General features: G+C 37.6%; 1 protein-coding gene across 2 annotated transcripts in view; it reads right to left on the minus strand.

Moving 5' to 3' along the window:
• The window catches only part of NBAS (neuroblastoma amplified sequence), a 375,829-nt gene that overhangs the window by 336,772 nt on the left and 16,499 nt on the right, over positions 1-22,558 (minus strand). For both annotated transcript variants that reach the window (XR_003115238.1, XM_025353552.1), the window contains exons 7-9: positions 17,674-17,807; positions 14,732-14,865; positions 13,794-13,892 (exon numbers count right to left, since the gene is read on the minus strand). Coding sequence is in view for 1 of the 2 variants with exons in the window: in XM_025353552.1 (XP_025209337.1) it covers positions 13,794-13,892; positions 14,732-14,865; positions 17,674-17,807 (367 nt within the window). In the remaining variant the exon portion in view is untranslated. The remainder of the gene's footprint in view (positions 1-13,793; positions 13,893-14,731; positions 14,866-17,673; positions 17,808-22,558) is intronic.

Raw genomic sequence — 22,558 nt, forward strand, 5'->3', positions numbered from 1 at the left:
TTTTTTAAAATACAATTTAGAGTTTAGAATCAAGAAGTATGGAAAGGCCAGGCACAGTGACTTACATATGTAATTCCAGCAGTTTGGGAGGCCCAGGCAGGAAGCTCACTTAAAGTCAGGAGTTAGAGACCAGCTTGAGCAACATGGCAAGACCCCATTGCCTCAAAAATTTAAAAATTAGCTGGGTGAGGCCGGGCGCGGTGGCTCAAGCCTGTAATCCCAGCACTTTGGGAGGCCGAGACGGGCGGATCACGAGGTCAGGAGATCGAGACCATCCTGGCTAACACGGTGAAACTCCGTCTCTACTAAAAAATACAAAAAACTAGCCGGGCGAGGTGGCGGGCGCCTGTAGTCCCAGCTACTTGGGAGGCTGGGGCAGGAGAATGGCGTGAACCCGGGAGGCGGAGCTTGCAGTGAGCTGAGATCCGGCCACAGCACTCCAGCCTGGGCGACAGAGCGAGACTCAGTCTCAAAAAAAAAAAAAAAAAAATTAGCTGGGTGTTGTGACACATACCTGTAGTCCCAGTTACTCAGAAGGCTGAGGAGGGAGGATCGCTTGAGTCCAGGAGGTAGAAGCTGCAGCAAGCCAGGATCACATATATCACTACACTCAAATATGAAGGACAGGGCGAGACCCTGTCTCAAAAAAAAGAACTACAAAAAAATCTACGAAGTTCAACACTCCTTACTTTCTACCTCCCAAACAGAACTAGACCCACACTCAGACAGATTGTTGGATGACATAAAACAGGGGCCAGAAAACATTTTGTGTAAAAGGCTAGATTATAAATATTTTAGGCTCTGTGGGCCATATGGTCTCTCACAACTACTAGTTTATGTCAGAGCATGAAAAAAAACCAGACAATATGTAAAACAAAAAAAAGTGTGGCTATGTTCCTATAAATCTTTCTTTATAAACACTGAAATTTGAATTTCATATAATTTTCATGTATGATAAAATATTCTTTTGAGGTTTTTTCCAACAATTTAAAAAATATAAAATCTATGCTTAGAAACAGGCCACATTTGGCCCACAGGCCAGAGTTTGCCAGAGAAAAGCTTACTGGGCATGGGAATCAAAGACATGAATTTACCACTGAACAGTCATGCCATCTTAGGAAAGTTTCTTAAGCTCTAGGAGCTTAGGTTTCTCTACACACACAAGAGCAGTTATGAAACCATCTCATACTGTGATGAGTAGGATTCAGCATATATAAGTATCTGGTCATCAGTAAAGGCTCTATAAAGTTAATTTCATCTATTATAATCTTCAATTGAAGTCAATTCAATGTCAATTCAGAAAGTGTCTAAAACTTGCAAAGTGCTAAGCTAGCAGTGTAGGAAATATTGTGTGATGAAATCAAGTATTCCCTGCCCTCATGGAGTTTACAATCTTATGGCATTACTATATCATTAACTGACCGCAATCTTAACACTACCTTCTTTGACCCAGCTGGCGGAGGTGATCCCATCTTACAGAAACATCTATTCTGATTCTTTGGTCACCCTGAAGAGGCGTGACCAAAGAATCACTTGTGAAATTACAGTGAGACTGTAATTTCACCAAAGAAAAGTTTGGAAAAACCCTTCCATTCATACAGTTGCTCCACCTAGCTCTTACATTTTAATTCTTCCAAAGTCAGGCTTTCATTTATTTACTGAGAAATATTTATTGAGCACCAAGTATGTGCCAAGCCCTAGTCTAAAAGCTGAAAATAGAGCCGTAAATAACACAGATGAAGTTTCTGCTTTCATGGAAATTACATTCTAGTGTATTAGTATTGCTTTCTTTCTTTATATGCTTTGACAAAGTCAAGTATATTTAACAATTTAACCAAAATCTACTGACAAGTACTCCATGCGAAGCACCGTGCTGCTGAGACTAATGATACAGTTCTAAGACAGGGTTTTTGGCTTTAAAAACAACAATGACATTCTGAGAAATACAGAAATTTACACATGCCTAGAGTTATCTAGACCAGAGGCCAGCAAACTCCAGTCCCTCAAATCAAATTTAGCCCACCATCGATTTTTGTAAATAAAGCTTTATGGAACACAGCCACACTGTGAATTTTATATGTTGTCATGTCTGCTTTCACACTACAAGAGGAGAGTTAAGCAGTTATAGCAGAGACCATATGGCCCGCACAGTCTAAAATATTTACAATCTGCCCCTTTACAGGAAGTGTGCTGACCGCTGGCACAGAGCAAAGAAAACATGAGAGGGTGTAATAGGAAGCTAGACAGACGAAAGGCCAAGCTACAAAAGGCCTTTAATACTAATCTAAGAAGCGATATCTCTATCCCAAGGGCTAAAGGAAATCAGAGAAGGATTTCTAAGTAGAGAAGTAAATGATCAGAGTTATATTTTAAGACCTGTAATTCTTTCTAACCACAGAAATGAAAAGAAATTAGAGGAAGAGGAAACAACTTGGTAAGTAAATTGGGTCAGAAGTAACGAGGGTCTGAATTATAAGGATGGCACTAGAAATGGGGAGGAGGAGGCATACTAAAGAAGCAGAATCAACAAGGCTTGAAGATCATAAGAATGAGTTGAGAATTATCTAACATAAATCTCAAATTCTGGCCTGGTGGAAATATTATACATCAAGATATGGGAATACATGAGAAGAAGCAGGTTTGAAGGAGGAAAATTACGAACACAGAATATAATAAGTACAAGGTACTTGTGAGCTATCCAGGAAAAGATGTTCAGTAAGCGAGTGAATAAGCAGCTTTGTGGCCTAGGAGTACCTTCTGGGATGCAGACTTAGAAGGTATTACATATGCATTTAAGTAGTTAAAAACCACTAGGTCTGAATAAGGCTGCCTATAAAAATATATAGAATAGGTAAGGGAAAAAATATGGCCAAAAGATTCCATTAAAATACTATGAGAATTGATAACCAAGTTTAATGTAGGAGCAATACACAGCTGACCCCTGAATACCACAGGGTTACGGGTGCCAGCCCCCAAGCAGGCAAAATCCATGTATAACTTTTGACTGCCCCAAAATTTAACTACTAATAGGGTAATGTTGACCCAAGCCTTACTGATAACAAAAACAGTCTATTAACACATATTTTATAGGTATTACATACTGTATTCTTACAGTAAAGTAAGCTAAAGAAATGAAAATGTTATTAAGAAAAAATCCTAAGATTAAATACATTTGCAGTACTGTACTGTATTTATCAATGCTGTATGTTTACATAGTCTGTTTATAAGATCAATCATCTGTCTGAAAGGGTGCGCACCACAGCTGTAGATTCAACCTGTGGCGCATATCGAGCGATTCAACTTTTTCTTGTCATGTCGTGACTTCTCCCTGCTTCCCGGGAGCACTTCCAGCATCACTAGTGGGACTTCGTATGGGTCCCATGGCATTATTCAAGGTTTACAGTACCGCACTAAACACTATGAAAAATACACGAGAACCTCGAGAGATTACTTTTTACTGTGATACACGATTTCCTGGAGACTAACTGCTCACTTGGAGATGATTAGCACCCTGCAACATTTTAAGTGGGTACTTGCAACGCAAGCTCACTGCAACAGCAACAGGTGGCTACAAAATTATTACCATAGTACAGTATTACCACAGCTACTTTATGCAGTTATTATTTAACACTACATCTTTATGATTGTTTACATTTCTCTTGACTGTGAATGTTGCCATACACGGTCTGTAAGTTTTGATAAATGTTATTTTTTTATAATAGATCTGTGTATATTACATGGTAATAAAATAGAATTATATCTGCATATATTTTATGCATTCATGACATATCTAATTTTTTCTCAATATTTTTGATACTTCCAAGGTATGTGGTTCATCTGCAAGTTTCTTCATGTTGTTGCCAATCTTCAAAAAAACATTTCTAATATATTTATTGAAAAAAATCTGTGTGTAAGTGGACCCATGCAGTAGAACCCTGTGTCGTTCAAGGATCAGCTGTACAGGCAGCATTCCGCATCCATGGGTTCTGCATACGGGGATTCAACCAACCATAGATGAAAAATATTCAGGAAAAAAAGGGATGGTTGTATCTGTACTGAACATGTATAGACTTTTTTTCTTGTCATTCTCTAAACAATACAGTATGACAACTATTTATAGAGCACTTACATTGGATGAGATATTATACATAGTCTAGAGACGACGTGAAATACACAGGAGGATGTGCATAGATTATATGCAAATACTACGCCATTTCACATCAGGGACTTGAGCATTTGTGGATTTTGGTATCCAGGAGGGGTCCTAGAGCCCAGCCTCCACAGATACCAAGGAATGACTGTGCAAAAATAAACTGTATTTCTATAGGCCAGGTGCAGTGGCTCATGCCTGTAATCCCAACACTTTGGGAGGCCAAGATGGGCGAATCACCGGAGGTTAGGAGTTCGAGACCACCTTGGCCTACATGGTGAAATCCTGTCTCTATTAAACATACAAAAATTAGCTGGGTATGGTGGTAGACGCCTGTAATCCCAGCGACTCAAGAAGCTGAGGCAGGAGAATCACTTGAACCTGGGAGACAAAGGTTGCAGTGAGCCAAGATCACGCCATTGCACTCTAGCCTGGGGAACAGAGCGAGATTCTGTCTCCAAATAAATAAATAAATAAATAAACTGTATTTCTATCTACTAGTAGTGAACAGTGAAAAAAAGCTAGGAAATATATCTCAAACTTCAGACGCTAGCATACCTCTTTCAAATGATTTTTTGGTATATTAAAGGTATCATTTACATCATCTTTTTATTTGTTCATTTATTTAAAGTTAGCACATAAAAGCTAAACAACTGTGCTTTATCATAACCACTACTCTGTGACACCACAGATTTTTTACACAAATTAAAAACATTTGTGCATGTAAAATGTAAAGCCATCATGTTGCCGTATTTGGGAGATATACGGTGAATGGAAAAAATAAAATAATACCTGAAACGGAGTGACTTCCTGACTGCCAAGATGATGGCAGTGGTTCCTAACTGTGATATGGGGTGCAAGATGCCCCACACAGGTTTTGCAAAGGTAGATATTCTTGAGTAAATGTGATGATATAGATAGTGTGCACTTATTACATGTCCCGGTTCAAACTGGGGTAGGAGTAGGGGGAGAGCTGGCAGCATCATATAAGCATCATATATGTGGTTTTGTAAAATATATGTATGCAAATATTATCTAGCTATGAATACATATAAAGAACAAATACATGTGTCAATTAGAAGATTCTTGGCAAAAGGAATTTAAGTATAAAGTTCTACTGGTAAGGCTCTCCTTGCAGTAGACATGGAAAATCTAGGTACTGCAGCTAAATGTCAATACTATAACACTACTTTTGCTGTCTGTGCTTACTAAACAAACTTCTGATTACAATTGGGATTCCCACATAGGTCTATCAAGACAAGTTTCCTGGTCTATTTTATAGTTTTCAAAATAAAGTATTATATTGGCTCACGGATGCTTTTTTCTTTACATAAATCTTTTGAGCTACGTTAGCCCCTAAGTGTGATGTCCTCTCTGCACATTGACAAATTCAGTTTTCTGGGTCTTTGAAGTTTTCTGGATTAGAGTAACCTCGCTAAAGAGAAAACTGTTTCTCTCTGAGCATGAAATCTTGATGGCATGAACTTGTGTTTTACTCATGTTTGTCACCCCTACCTGCAACAAGTGCCTTAGTGGTCTGACTGGCATGTTGTAGGCTTCCAAGGAAGTCAGAATAAACACACATGCATACACATGCTCACCCCATGCAGACAGACAAGAGAAGATGGATATCCAGTTCTGCTACTTCTACACCTGTGTCAACCGTCAATCTTAGCTCCTTATAGGCCCAGGCCTGGCCTCACAGTACTTCTTCGCCCAGTTTTTTAGGCAGCTACAACCAATGGAAGGGAGAGAGCAACTAAAATGAAATTTATTGCTATCCCTCATTAGGGCAACTTCAAAGCAAGGAACATATCCTAGTCAATATCCCATTCATCCCATTAAATCTCCCACAGCTTATAGCACAAGGATTTTTAACTGGAGGGGAGGACACCTGATCAAGTCTTTGAGGGTAGGACCTAGGTATGCAATTTTTTTAATTTTCAATAGGTAATTCTGCTGTCCGTACCTTGTTAAGAGTCATTGGCCTGGCACAGAATGTCAATAAAAGTACTAATGAATAAATTAACTTAGAGTTCTTGGACGTTCTTGCCTGTTTCCTTCCCTCAACCCACAGCTGATGCTAAAGAACATAAGCTGAAGATTTAATTCCCTCTCGATCCTTAGGGTGGATTTAAGCAACTCCACTGCAAAAACACAATATATTCAGCATCTACCTATATGGTTTATTCCACATCTACTTTTTATCCAGATTTAAATGAATGTCCAGGTTCTGAAACCAAATTCCCAATTTCCATCCCAATACCAGCAATTTAATTTTTGAAGTCTTACTCAAACTTGTTCTCCCAGGAAAAGTAAGTTTTGTCTCTGAAGCCTGCTGTTGCCTGCCAGGTATCCCTGACAATGAATCTTTCCACAATGCCTGCTGTTAAACTCTCCACCACAATTTTCCTCTGTCAAATGCTACACAGTAATCTACAATGACCCTCCTTGGTGCTTAAAGAACTGTGGTCTGTGCCCAGTACAGTGCCAGAAAAGTGTGGTAAAGAAAGAGTAAATGACTTGCTTTGGGATTATACAGTTAGAAAGTAGGACAACCAAGAACAGAATTCAGGGCTCCTGTCTCCTATTCCAGTACACATTCTATTACATTAAAAAATAGTTTTAAAATTTTCTGTAGATATAAAACCAACTGTAGTAGTGGTTGCATAACTCTATACATTTAGTAAAAATCAATCAATTATATACTGAAAATCAGTGTCAAAGGGTCATCAAGGAATGTGAACATGAGTGGCTTTTCAAAAAGCACAGCTTCTCCCAAGAAAGTAGGTATGTTCTCTGCCTTTTGACTTTGTTGAGATGTAAATTAGAGTCCAGAAGTAGCTACCTTCAAACACTAATTACCTTTTTGTAGCTATCAAGGAAACGTTGGAAATACAAAACCACGTCAGATGTTGCTTATAAAAATTTTCAACAAAATTGAAAACAAAAATAGGAACAAAATCACAAAAATAAAAAAGTTATATACTACTGAAAGCAGTAAGTGCCACTTAAAAATCTATACATAAAGTGTTCTATTTGAACCTAACTCATTAAGTGTTATTTGGGACTGTATGATTCACAGATAGGGTGTAAACTCCTACAGGGCAGGTACTACATTTAAATCTCCAGCAGCAAGCATAGTACCCACCGTGAACAAAAAGCTTAATGCCATCTCGTCTAACAATGCAGAGATCAGAGAATCTTCTCAGCCAGAATTAGGCTGTAATCTCTGCTAAAACCAACAGAGCAAAGAGAACATTAAGAATACAAAAAAGATGGCAGCGAGGTGTTGGGGTAGGTTGAAGAAAGGAAGCAAGACTGGAATGAGACAGTCTGAGTGTTTAAGGATAAAATACATTAGGCTGTGAGTTAGGATATGTAAGAAAGAAAATAGTCAAAATCAGCATATTCATAGAGCTTATCCCAAAGCTTCTCAACTAATTTTTGTTTCATATTACCAAATTTACCATCTCAGTTTCTCTTCTTCAACAATGCTCGCAACATTAGACAAAACGATGAATTTCATAAAACCCTGAGTTTGTATATTACCAATTTATCGAAATTCAACTCTGGCTGATTTTCTTCACATTTACAAAATCTTTGTAGATGATAAACATCACAGGCCCACATTACTGGAATAACGGAAAATAAATAAAAATGTGATAAATAGGCCGGGTGCAGTGGCTCACGCCTGTAATCCCAGCACTTTGGGAGGCCGAGGTGAGTGGATCACAAGGTCAGGAGATCGAGACCACAGTGAAACCCCGTCTCTACTAAAAATACAAAAAAAAAATTAGCCGGGCGCGGTGGCAGGCGCCTGTGGTCCCAGCTACTCAGGAGGCTGAGGCAGGAGAATGGCGTGAACCCGGGAGGCGGAGCTTGCAGTGAGCCGAGACCCCGCCACTGCACTCCAGCCTGGGCGACAGAGCAAGACTCCGTCTCAAAAAAAAAAAAAAAAAGTGATAAATATTTCAGCTTCTTTCGTTTAAAAAAAAAAAAGACCACATAATAGAAAATACAAACAAGCTAGCAAAATTTTCGTCATATACAACAGGCCACTTACACATGCTCCTTGCTTTACAACAATCTTCATTCAGAAACAATAATGCAGTCATCCATCTCCAAACTGACTGCCACCAAGAGATGTATATGATTGTACAACCAACAAAAGGCCCTCTTTCTTTGGTTTGATAATATATCAAACTTTCCAGACATTCTTATTTAAATGGAGACTGTCCCTCAAAAATACCCTAAATTGCTCAGACCCTGAGTCAAAAAGTAAACGTCTTAAAAGTAATAAGTATAATCTGACTTTAAGGAAATTTATCCCATAATAACTATTCAGTATGATCATTTCAATCCTACAGTCCCACTTACCTTCCTGAAATAATGCCAGGAAAAAAGAAATCAAATATTGACTCTTGTAACAACTGAAGAGAGTGGAGTAGTCAGTATGAAATAAACAATCAAACAAAAACAGTCCAGCATTAAGATATAAAATACCCTTCTTTTAAAAGAGACGAGAGGAAAAAAAAAAAACACACACACACAGAAATGTGGGGTATGAAGAAGAATACAAAATGGAAAAGGAGAAAAAAGGAAAAGTCAAAAGAAACATAAATTTTCTTCTCTACTCAAAAAATAAGAGTTATTTATTCAAGGTGCCCTCAGAGCCAGAGCTCATATAGTATTCATTGCAACTTTTACAAAGGTGTATACTACATATTCCTTCCTTTCAAGTATCTGATAGTCTAATTGGAGATATGAGATATGTGTCCAACTATTTGAACTACCATAACAAAATTCCTGAGAGACTGAGTAATTTATGAAGAACAGAAACCTATTTTCTCACAGTTCTGAAGACTGGGAAGTTCACAAGGTGTGGTGAGGTTGGTTGTCTGGTGGGAGCTGCTCTCCACTTCCAAAACGGCACCTTGTTGCTGCATCTGCCAGAGGGGAGGAACTCTGTGTCCTCACATGGCAGAAGGTGGGAAGACAACGCGTGGAGCCTCTTCTATGAGGGCCTTAAACACACTCATGAGGGAGGAGTCCTAACAGCCTCATCATGTCTTAAAGGCCTCACCTCTTAATGCCATCGCATTGGCCATTAAGTTTCAACACATGGATTTTGGAGGGCAGATGTTCACACTATAGAAGGATATATTCATCAAAATAGAAAACAATTAACAATAAAATATGTTGTATTTAAATAGTGCCCAAACTGTGGTACAAACACAGAATAGCAGTTATATACAAGATAACGAGTAGGTCCTTGTCACGTGTGGCGTGAACTAGTACCTGATCATCTACGAGTCACCAAGCCTCTAGTATCTCCCTATGGAATCAACATTCCTCAAACCACAAATGATCGTATTTCTTCAGCTCAAAAATTTGAGTCCCCTAAAGAATAAGCTGCCTCTTATCACTCCCAATTAATGGGCCTCGACCTGCCCTTCCCATGTCCTATCTCCTACCACCACTATCACCTCCCTTGTCCTCAGACACACACTCTACAGTGTCAGCCAAGCTACACCACTTACAATTTCCCAAAACTACACCATGACTTCTTTTCCCTTGCCACTATTAACATTGTCACTTTGTCTAGAATGTCCATCATATCTGGATTGTATCCATTCACCAAAACAAGTCCAAGTGCTACCTGCGATGCTTCCCTGCTCCTTCAAGTAAGTAGTAGCTCCTTTATTTGGACCCCCACCTCACTGTATCTGCATCCCTTTAAGGCGCTTATTTATAAATAATATGAATATATTTATATTTATATAATAAACATATAATATATATTTTAATATATGTGAAATACATTTTTATATATTATATACGTTTAGATATGTAAATGTATATATACACACACACACACATAGAGCATTCAGAGAAAGAAATGTATTTTAGACATTAGTAAAAAATATATGCATACACTGGCCGGGCGTGATGGCTCACGCCTGTAATCCCAACACTGGGAGTCCGAGGCGGGAGGATGACCTGAGGTCAGGAGTTCGAGACCAGCCTGGCCAACATTGTGAAACCCAGTCTCTACAAAAATACAAAAATTAGCCAGACCTGATGTCAAGTGCCTGTAATCCCAGCTACTCAGGAGGCTAAGGCAGAAGAATCACTTGAACCAGGGAGGCAGAGGTTGCAGTGAGCTGAGATCACACCATTGCACTTTAGCCTGGGCAACAGAGTGAGACTCCATCTCAAAAAAAATAAATAAATAAAATTTAAAAATATATATATATATGAATACACATATATATTATTTCCTAAGAATATGAGATCTTAGGTCAGAATTGCTCTCCATCTTCACATCTCCCCTAACCCCTAACATGGTGCATTCTACAAGGCAAGCCACAATAAAGACGGTCACGGAAAGCAGGCCAGATAAAGATAGAATGGACTTTCCACCTCATCAATCATCCTAATACCAACAACTTCTGTAACTGAACATACACGCTTTTTAAGAAACATATTCAAAAAGTATATATATGTGCTGAGAAAGTGAGGTATTAATAACTACACTTTAAAACAACAAAATTAGCAGGGCGTGGTGACCCATGCCCGTAATCTCAGCACTTTGGGAGACTGAGGCGGGTAGATTGCTTGAGCTCAGGAGTGCAAGATCAGCCTGAGCAACATGGCAAAACCCTATCTCTCCAAAATCAACAGCCAGGTGTGGTGGCGTTCGCCTGTGGTCCCAGCTACTCGAGAGGCTGAAGTGGGAGGATCGTTTGAGCCCAGGAGGTTGAGGCTGCAGTAAGCCAAAATCATGCACTGGACTCCAGCATGGATGACAGGGTGAGACCCTCTCTCAAATAAATAAATAAAATGAAACCAAAAAATCAACTTGAACTAAACCCAAAAGACTTTAAAGGAGGAAACCCTGCTTAAACGATAAAATGTGATCCCAAAGTAAATGTTAACATAAACAAGAGGTCACCCTCAACAGAAATCAAACTAGCAATCAGAGTGCCATGGGTACTGTATATGCACTGTCAAGGCTTGGCAAAATTCACAATAAAGAACTGAGCATGTCACAGCAAAACAAATTCTATCCCATTTCTAATAGCAAGATTTAAATTCAAGACTTAATGTGAAGCTAGGCACAGAAAATATAAGATCTAACATATTAAATATTAAAAGGCCAGTCTTTATATAAGAATTTGACAAAAATAAAATCAAAATGGCATGATTTTATTATTGTAATATGTTTATTTTATAATCAAAAATGTTTTGTTGTAATAAATTGTGTAATTATTTGCAGCATATAGGATTACATTCAATACTATAAAATGTAAAGACCTCTAACTTCACATATAAACATTCAACTATATCCAAAATAAAACAGAAGTCTATTATCATTTCAGATTACCTACTGTTAATATTTTTAAATTATTTTTAAATTTTTAATTTAATATTAAATATTTAATTTTTAAATTAAATTAATATTTTTAAATTTTTAAATTTTTTTAGTTAGCCAGATTTTTGAAACTGATCATCAAATTTCTTAAGGATAAACAACTAACTCTTAAACAGAGCCACACAAATCAAAAGGAGTAAGTTAAAAGTATTATATTTATTCAATACTAAATAATAACTTTACCTATCATTTCCTGAAAACCTACCATGTGCTGAATATTTAATCCTCAAAACATCCTGCGACTCACTAAATATTCATTTCAACTCCCTTTTGTCTTTTTTTAAGAAAGATTTTTTAAAAAACTAAAGAGAACTTCTGTAAGTGAAAAATATAACAATAAAATCTAAAATCACGATAACTAATTTAAAAAGGAGATGCAGCACAAAAGAATTTATAATATAGGAAACATATCGGCAAAAATTAACCAGAATATAGATTTTTTCAAAATAAAATCATATGTATCACTAATTTACTATATTTATAAAAGATCTCAAAAAGTATTTCAAACTACTTTCTTCAGTAAGTACATGTATTTATACAGAAAAAATTAAAATAATATTTTACTTCTCTCTTTTCCACAAAAACAAAGTAAGGGGGAAAGGAGAGAGGGAAAAAATTAAAGGTCATTCTAGGAGACCCTACATCTAGAAAACAGAAATCCCAGAGAATTTAAAAAAAAAAAAAAAAAGAAGAGGAAATAATCAAAGAAATAATTCAAAGAATTTTCTCAAAAGTGAGATTTTTGACTATCCAAAGTGAAGGGCCAGCACTGTGGATATTAGTAAACCTATGCCAAGTCATAACATGGTCAAATTTCAGAACACTGGGGGAAAAAAAGAAAATATTACATTCCAGGGAGAAAGAAGACAAAAAGCAGAGAAAGAAAGAAACATGGGGTTTATACTACGATGACATTCTCAAGAGCAACACTACTAGAAGCTAGAAGAAAATAGAAAAATACCTTCAAAATTTTATAGAAAAAGTATTTCCATCCTACAATTCTATTCAGTCAAATGATCAATTAAGTGCATGAAGATAAAATGAAGCCATTTTCAGATATGCAGGGCTTCAAAACAATGTATTTCCCATGTACCATTTCTCAGGAAGTTACAGGAGGTTGTGACCCACCAAAACAGTTAAATAAACCAAGAAAGAAAAAAAAAAAAATCTAAGGAACAGGTCATGCAACCAGAGAGAAATAGGGAAGCAATCTTCTGCATAACGGTGAAGTGAAATTCCAAGACAATAGCTATGTGGCAGGTGTTAAATCAAAACTGGAGCAGATCAGAAAGTTCTGAGATCTCCATCCCTGGCCATACCACACTGAATGCACCTGATCTTGCATGATCTCAGAAGAAAGTTCTGAGACCTCTTCAAGATGATCAAACAGCACACCTAAAAGGAGGTTTATACTATGGAGGTGAGTTTAGGGGAAAGTCTGTGATAAGTACATTTCAAAACATGGCAAATTAAAAAGAATTATTAACTACAAGGAGAATAAACAAGTAAGAAGTTACCAGGTGGGTCTTCCTATAGCATACAAAGCCCTGCATGATTCAGCACTCACCGCGTTCTCTTTGACCTCACCTTATTACTCTGGATCACAATCTGCTTCAGCCTAACTAGCTTCACTACTGTTCCTAAAAATGCCAAGCACACTTCCAACTCAGGGCTTTTGCTCTGGCTATTCCTGCTGCATAGAATACTCTTCTCCCAGATACCTAAAAACTACTAATACCCTTACCTACTGCAGGTCTTTGCACAAATGTCACTTCCTCAGTGAGGGTAATGTGGCCACCGTATTTCAAACTAGAACTTGCACCCTACTCTCCCAGCCTTCCACTCTCCATCTCTGATTATTTTTTCCCATAATACTTAGCTCCTCGCATACTTTATATTCATTGTTTGTTGTCTGTCATTCCCTCAAAAAGTTCCAGGAGGAAGATATACCCTAAGCACCTGGAACAGTATGTGGCACAGAGTAGGAAATCAATATATGCTTGTCAAATGAAAAAATGAATAAATAAAAATGGAAAATCATTGAAATCATGAAATACTATACAAGCTTCTTGTCTTACCTATAAGTATCATCTACATAATAGTTTATTCTATCTGAATAAATATAGTTTATTCTATCTGAATCTATGCCAACATTTCTATGTCCACCTAATATTCCACTAAATATGAGAACAAATGGTTACTTACCTGTGACCAGGGTGGTAAATAGCTGTGTTGATTCCATGAGGATAATGACTACTGAAGCTGAAACAGTGACTTTCTTGGTAGCTCTGATTTGTTCCAACACTAAATTTAAGAAGGTAAGAAAGAAGTAAATACCATTAAACCACAATGAATATCACTAAATACCGAATAAAGTATTTAGAATTTAAAAGACAGACAATACCAAATATTGCTGAGGATATAAAACAACCAGAACTCTGATACGTTATGAGAAGGTAACTGATAAAATCATCTGGTAAAAAGTGTAGTTTTTTATAAAAATAAACTACATCTCCCCTATGACCCAGCAATCCCACGTGAAGATAATGACCCAAGAGAAATGAAAATGTATATCCACAAAGACTTGTACAAGAATGGTTGTAACAGCATTATTTGCAGTGGCCCAGAACTGGAAACAAGGTTCTATCAATAGAAGAACAGATTTTTAAAATCATGAGCTATTCATACAATAAAATACTAATCATCAATAAAAAGGAATAAACTAGTGATATATGTAAAAATATGAATAAATCTCAAAATATGATGAATGAAGGAAGACTTAGACAAAAGAGTACATACTACAGTCATTCCTAGGCATCCTTGGGGGACTGGATTCAGGATGCTCAGAGGATAACAAAAACTGCAAACGTTCAAGCCCTTGATATAAAATGGCATAGTAGGCCGGGCGGGGTAGTTCAGGCCTGTAATCCCAGCACTTTGGGAGGCCGAGGTGGACGGATAATAAGGTCAGGAGATTGAGACCATTCTGGCTAACACAATGAAACCCTGTCTCTACTAAAACTACAAAAAATTAACCAGGCTTGGTGGAGGGCACCAAGATAAAAAAAGAAATATCAAAATCTGACATTAAACCAGAGAAATAAATAATATTTCAAGTATGGCTTCCCAAAGTACATTTTTACCTTACAAGGTAACTTCTAAGTTCTCCTCGGTAATTGATGACCAGGAGTTCTGCAGACCACTGTGCACTTGCTTTATATTCTAAAAAGATCAACCCAGCAATGGCATAGCTTAAGTCACCTATAAAACTAGATGCCTACAGAAGAGGAGGAAATTAAGTTACTAAAAAAAAACTAGATAAAAGTTGACACATTCATAATCAGAGAATATCTGATATACTGGCTTCAGGTACACTTCATGCAAGATAACTTCAGAATTGCTCTGTATACTCAAGAATCATGCAAGTCAGAATGCCTAGATCTAGACACTCAAATCTAGACCATCCCTCTCAGACACAGGCTGAAACCACAGCAGTCCCTTTGAAGAAGATGTTCACCTACATAGTAAATTTCTATTCAGATTTTATGTCAATTACAGAAAAAAATAAAGATAATGCCACCATTCAGCCTCTAAAAACTCTAAGAACTTGTTTAAAGATAGAAGCTTCCAAATGTTAACTTCCGCTGCCAGCAATAGCCTGTGGTAAAAAAAAAAAAAAAAAAAAAAAAGTCTCCAGTTTCCATTTGCCTAATCAGCAACCTAAAGGAAACAACACATAAAATACTCACTCAATGTTAACCTTTCTCCATTAACTAAATACCAGGCTAAACTGCTAAAGATTTGAAGGCCTGTACACCTTGGGAAGCACACAAAATAAAGCTTAACACCCATGAAGGGGATTCGAATATGCCAACCCAAAATATGCCACTTTGGCATAAGGATTATTTTGAGCTGAAGGCAACTGAGAATCAACAGATGCAGGAAAAATTCTTTGCCCTCCCCTTAAATGCCTAAAAACAAGGCATAAATTTCTCTTTGTGAAAGTGCTCCTCAGTACCAGGAGGAGGAGATGGACTCATCCCTGGAGACCGGAAGTCATATCAAGATGAGTCTGTGCAAACAGACTTTATTAAAATCCCCTTCTTCCATGAATTTGTCCATGCATTTCTTAGTCACTTTCCCACAACTTACCACCTGAAAAAGCCAAAATTCCCTTTCCTTTGTCTAGTCACGTCTCAACAATTTATATTCCTTTATTAAAAAGGTATGTAAGACTGGACGGGGTGGCTCACATCTGTAATCCCAACACATTGAGAGGCCAAGGTAGAAGGACCACTTGAAGCCAGGAGTCCAAGACCAGCCTGGACAGCAAAGCAAGATCCTATCACTACAAAAAGTTTAAAAGATTAGCCAGGTGTAGCTTCACTGTGATCACTATCATTACACCACTGTGCTCCAGCCTGGGCAACAGCAAGACTCTATCTTTAAAAAAAGAAAAAATGGTATATAAGCCTGAGTCTAACCACTTCTTTGAGTTTTCACATCTTTTCTGAGAAGCTCCCTGTACATGTAAAAACATTAACATCAATAAAAACTCTACAACTTTTCTCCTGTTAATCTGTCTTTTGTCAGTTTAATTTGCAGGCCCCTACTGCTAAATTTAAGCAGGCAGAGAAAAAGTTTTTCCTCCCAAACCCCCCTGAATAGTTCCTCATTGTCTAGAACCACATAGTGAACACTTAATACATGGCTAGTCCGAATTGAGATATGTCATAAACATAAAAATACACATCAAATTTCAAAGATTTAAAATCAAAGAAAGAGCATAAAATACCACATTAATAATGTTTTATATTGATTACATGTTGAAATAATATTTTGGATATATTGGATGATATAAAATATAGTATTAAATAAATTTCACCTGTTTCTTATTTCAGTTTCTCATTGTTAAACTTAAATAACAGTTACTGTTAAATAAACTTCACCTGTAGTTATCGTATATGTGACCAAATATAAAATTACATTTGAGCACACATACAGCTCGCATTGTATTTCTTTTAGCCAGAAACAGTCTAGAAAATAAGAACCCAGACTCCTTAGTTTGGCTAAGATTCCCAGAATATGAGCACAACACACATTTTTAGTTTCTCCACTCATTATTTCTGAAAAAAATCATTCTCTCTATCATTGGTTTTCAACCCTAGCTTCTCACCAGAATCAGCTGAAAAGCTTATGAACGATATTAATACCCAGGCCCCACACAGATCACATGAATCAGAATCTCTGTGAGTAGAGCCTGGGCAATCTGGTAATTCGTTTTTTTCTTTTCCTTTTGCTTTATAAGCAAAGGACAGATCACTGCCTTCTTTCCATCACTAGAGCTTTATAACAACTTTCTGTACCTATATTTAGTGTTTACTTACTACCACGTGATTTACATCTGGATAATCCCCAGGTGATTCTAAGATACAGCCAGAGTGAGAACCACTGTTCTAGCTGACCCTGTATCTTGTTCAGTTGATGAAGAAGGATACAAACTAAAAAGCATTAGATTCCTAGAAGAGACACTATTAACAGAATTGTCATACAAAAGTCATTTTGTTCCCACTCAATCTTAGTTTTCTAGACAAAATGAGAACAACATCTGCCCAACCTACTCAAATGGCTGCTGTGAATATAAAATCATAATATATATCAAAGGCATTAATAAAGAATAAACTAGTACACAAATACAAATTACTACTACCATTTGTTTTTCTCTACCCTCCTTTTCAATTTCTATTTCCTGTAAGGTAACAAATTCCAACTCCTCTTGAAGTTGTTCCTGTTGCAACAGACCACTGACTTCTTTCCATCACTAGAGCTTTATAATAACTTTCTGTACCTATATTTAGTGTTTACTTACTACCACGTGGTTTACATCTGGATAGTGTATCACAAAATACAAGGAATAAATATTGCATGTATATAGATTTCTAACTAGATTCTGGACATCTTAAGTCCACAGCTTATTATTCTGATTTATATTTGTATTATCCTCCCCTTCACCCTCTTTTATTCAAGTATCTATACATACATGACATTGAAAAAACTATGTTTTCAATTTAAGCTATGTACATACCGGGGAAATGACAAAGAGTTCACTTCCCATGAGATCAAACACCCTCACAGTTCCTGTGCTTTCAGCATAGGCCAGTAGGGTACAATCATAACTCCATGCTACCCGTCTCCACTGGGGTTTCGGGTCTTTCGGAACTAGAACGAAAGAGACAAGAGGTGCTTTTAACAATATATTACAAAGACAGTTAACGCTTTTAGTAACTGCAACTAAAGTAAGTATTCAAGTATAATAATTACATCATCTCCTAAGGATCTCTAATAATGCTTCCCTCAATAAAAAAGAGCAGTTTCCAGAAACACACTTCAAGTAAGAGTGGGAAATACAAACCACTGCCAACTATGCCCTATTTATTTTAGAAGCAAAGTCTACTGATGCATGGTCTGATGAATGCTGAGCAGCCCCTGGTCTGGTAAAGGCCCAGGAATAATACACCGCAAAATACCTGTAATATTGAGAGAGATCCAAAGCATACAGAATGGGCAGACAATATTAACAATTCCAATCCAATGAGTTTCACTCCTCTAAAAGCAAAAAATAAAAATTGCAACTTGATCTTTTAAATACATCAAATACAGATGCCAAGATACAAATTGGGACTACACTAACATTGTATTAGAAAGGGGAGGAATATATACACATATATATACACACATATACATACATACATATACAGAAAGAGGCAGGTAAATCAAGGACTCATGAGTCAATCACACAATTTCAAGATTTTGATAACATCTTAATAATTCTAATAACTCAACAACTGAACTTTTTTCTGTTCTGAATTTTCAGTAAAATGGAGAGAAAGGCTACCAGCTGCAAAAGAAGAAAAAGAGGATGTGAAATTCTAAGTCAGATTTGTTTGAGGTTTTTTATTGTTGTGTTTTGTTTGCTTCGGTTTCCTCTTATTGGAATTTCAGAACTGAAGAGTCAGGTAGACAGATAAGTGTTCTTCCTTTCCCAACAAGAATTCAAAATGATTAGGAGATTCAAGGTGACACCCCGAGTCAAGAGTAGAACAAAACCCAGAACATCAGCATCCTGTCTTCCCACGCAGTGCAGGTGGCATTACAACATGCCGCCTCTCCACCAGGGCCTTACAATTGCCTCAAAAATGCTCCAGCAATGTATGGCCTTCTCTTGATGCCTCTGCTACTATCCCAGCTCAGGTCTCACCATCTCCTGCTTGGCCTACTAACAGGTCTTCCGCCATCTGTCTCTTCCCTTCTATTCCTTCCTCCATACTGTCAAAATGATATCTTTCTAAAATAACAAGATAAGCAGATCACATTCTTCTGCCACTTCAAAATCCCTGAAGGTTCTCCATTTCCAACAGAACCAAGTCCAAACTCCTCAATATATATGAAAGGCCCGTCACAAAAGGCCCCATTGTAGCTTTCCAGTTTTGCCTTCTACCACTTTCTCTGTCAAATACCTAATAACCCACTCATACCACGCCAACCTGGCAAATGAGAAAATATGTGCCTTTTTTTTTTTGAGACAGAGTCTTACTCTGTCGCCCAGGCTGGAGTGCAGTGGCGCAATCTCAACTCACTGCAACCTCCATCTCCTGGGCTCAAGCAATTCTCCTGCCTCAGCCTCCTGAGTAGCTTGGATCACAGGCATGTGCCATTACGCCTGGCTAATTCGTTTGTATTTTTAGTAGAGACGGGGTTTCACCATGTTGGCCAGGCTGGTCTCGAACTCCTGACCTCAGGTAATCCGCCTGCCTCAGCTTCCCAAAGTGCTGGAATTACAGGTGTAAGCCACCATGTTCCACCCATATGTGCATTTTATACATATTGCTGCTCTACCCAGGCTGTTCATCTCCACTCTTACTCATCCTTCCAGGTCTAGTTTGTTACCCCCTCCTTCCTTGACACTCTTGAAAACTGGCTGCTCTGTGACCCCAAATATTCTGTACACACCTCTTGCATAGCATTTATCACATCATATTATTGTTTACATAATTATTTGCCCCACAAGTCTCTGAGGTCATTGAAATCAGAAACAATGTCTTACTCAACATTCTATTCCCAGGATCTGGAACACAAAGTGATTAATGTTTCACTAATGAGTGACACCTATGTCTCTCAGAAAAAAAAATCTCTATTAACATGGCAAGGTAATGGTAAGGACCATCCCTCCAGGACTACCAGTGAAATGTGAATTCTATAACGGAAGTCATCTATCTACCTAAAAGAAATAATGTGTAGAGTTCAGACTTCCCTTTACTTCTCTAATATACATTGTGGGAATATATGGGGAAAGTTTCTTCATTTTACAAGTTTCTTTATTTTGATTATTGATCAATAGTTTAAAAGCACACAAAAAAATCCCAGAGAGGTCATTCAGCATGGATAAGTCTAATTAATTTTATTAAAGCCGAACAAGATACTGTATACACTCTGGAACAGCCATTTTTGTAAGTGGGAATAACTTTTTTAAAAAAATCAGTTCCCTGTCTTTAGACTGCTAAAATAAAAAACTAAACTTCAAAGCAGACATAGGTGCAAAATAACATAGGTGCAAAATAACAAAAGAATAAAAAACTGGCAAATGCACAGATGCTACATAAAAACCAGCAAGATGACAATTTTGCCCTGAAAAATATTTATGTGCTAAGGAAACACTGCCATGTGATAACAGATTTTTTCTCTTATTTCATTTTGATAAGATAAATAGATTCTATGCACTACACTGCATCTGCAAGGGATTTGCTTTTACCATTACTTCTAGTTATAACCAGTAACTCCAGAAAACTCAGCATGTGTTTTGACCCAGATAAAAATACATTTTCGTTACAAGATAAGATTTCACGTAACAATGTGGAAATAAAGACTTTATCACTGGATTTTTCCAGTTGCTCGTGTGGCTTGGGAAAGAAATGAACAGTACAGATTTTTACAAAGCAGGTGTCAATGAAGTTGTCTGAAAAGTAAGCAAAAAACACTGATGGCAAAAGTTAACCAGCAAATTGACAACTGATATGTGCAAGGTGAAAAAGTTTACACCCCACTCATAATTTCATCAGCTGGAGCTCCTCAAATCTGCCCAATTGCCAAGCTCTTTCCCATCTCAGTGCTTTTGTGGATGCTGTTTTCTCTGCCTGGAATGCTCTTTCTCTAACACTTCACTGGCTTTTTTTCATCTTTCAAGCTTCACTTTAAATAGCGCTTCCTTAGAAGGCATTCTGTGACCACCCTAAGTAGCCTCTGAGCCCCATTATTTTTCACCAGTCCAATGATTTCATGTCCTTCACAGCTCTTACACCAAATAATTATACATTTGTTCGTTATATCAGTCCGTTTTCATGCTGCTGATAAAGACATACCTGAGACTGGGCAATTTACAAAAGAAAGAGGTTTAATTGAACTTATAGTTCCACATGGCTGGGGAAGTCTCACAATCATGGCAGAAGGCAAGGAGAAGCAAGACCCGTCTTACACATATGGCAGAAGACAAAGAGAGAATGAGGAAGATGCAAAAGCAGAAACCCCTGATAAAACCATTAGATCTCGTGAGACTTATTCACTATCACGAGAACAATATGGGTGAAACTGCCACCCATGATTCAATCATCTCCTACTGGGTCCCTCCCGTGACAGTGGGAGTTATGGGAGTACAAATCAAGATGAGATTTGGGTGGGGACACAGAGCCAAACCATATCATTTGTCAGACTTTTTACTGTCTGCCTTATTCGTTAATCTATAAATTCCAAAATATCAGGAGCTGTGTCCATTTTGTTCATAATGTTTATAACCAGTGCCTAGTACTCTGGTGGGACATAACAAACACTCAAATTCTCAAGGAGCAGACTTCAGTCCAGTGCCCATTTACCCAAACTAGAAATGGAAATGAGCAAGAATTTAAAAATAATAAACACTGGGTTCTCGTCTCAGTGCTACCACAAGACACCTGGGTATGACCTGGGTATGGCCTCAGTTTCCTCATTTTCATAGTGAATTCAATGAACAATCTCTCATATATGTACATTCTTTACTTCCAAGTTAAGAACCAGTGAGCAAGGGCAAACTAGTGGGAATGGAAAGACATCAGAGAAGCCAAATATGTAAATGTTTAATAGTGTCGCCAGAAGAACACAAGAGAAAAACCTTAACAATTATGCAATAAGAAAGGCCTAAATATAAGAAATTCTGACTTTATAAAGAAAAAAGTGACAAATGGTAGATGGAGGGAGGGAGGGAGGAAGGAAGGAAGGTGGGAAAGAGGGAAGGAGGGAAGGAGGAAAAGAGGAAAAGGAGGAAGGGAGGAAGGGAGGGAGGGAATTCTCTATGGAAAAAGATGCCACAACAAATTTAAAACAAATCAATTGGGTAAAAACAATAGCCATAAACTTTGCAAATTTGAAGAAATCTACAAAACTGCTTATCTAGAAGCTTAATGAACTTAAAGCAGGATAAACTCGAAAGCCATCAAGGCACATGATAATCAATGTCTGACAAACAATAACAAAGAGAAAATTTTAAAGCAGACAAAGGAAGGACAGACACCTTATATCTAAGGAAACAATAGCAATGACTCCCAAGTTCTTGTCAAAAACAAAACAATGACATCTTTAAACAGCTGAAAGAGCCAGGCTCAATGGCTCATGCCTGTTATCCCAGCACTTTGGGAGGCCAAGGCGGGCAGATAACGAGGTCAGGAGTTCGAGACCAGCCTGTCCAAAATGGTGAAATCCCATGTCTACTAAAAAATACAAAACTTAGCTGGGTATCATGGTGCATGCCTGTGATCCCAGCTACTTAGGAGGCTGAGGCATGAGAACTGCTTGAACCCAGGAAGTGGAGGTTGCAGTGAGCCAAGATCGTGCCACTGTATTCCAGCCTGGGTGACAGAGCAAGACTCTGGCTGGCCACAAAAAAA

The sequence above is a fragment of the Theropithecus gelada genome, chromosome 13 (assembly GCF_003255815.1).
Source record: "Theropithecus gelada isolate Dixy chromosome 13, Tgel_1.0, whole genome shotgun sequence".
NCBI lineage: Eukaryota > Metazoa > Chordata > Mammalia > Primates > Cercopithecidae > Theropithecus > Theropithecus gelada.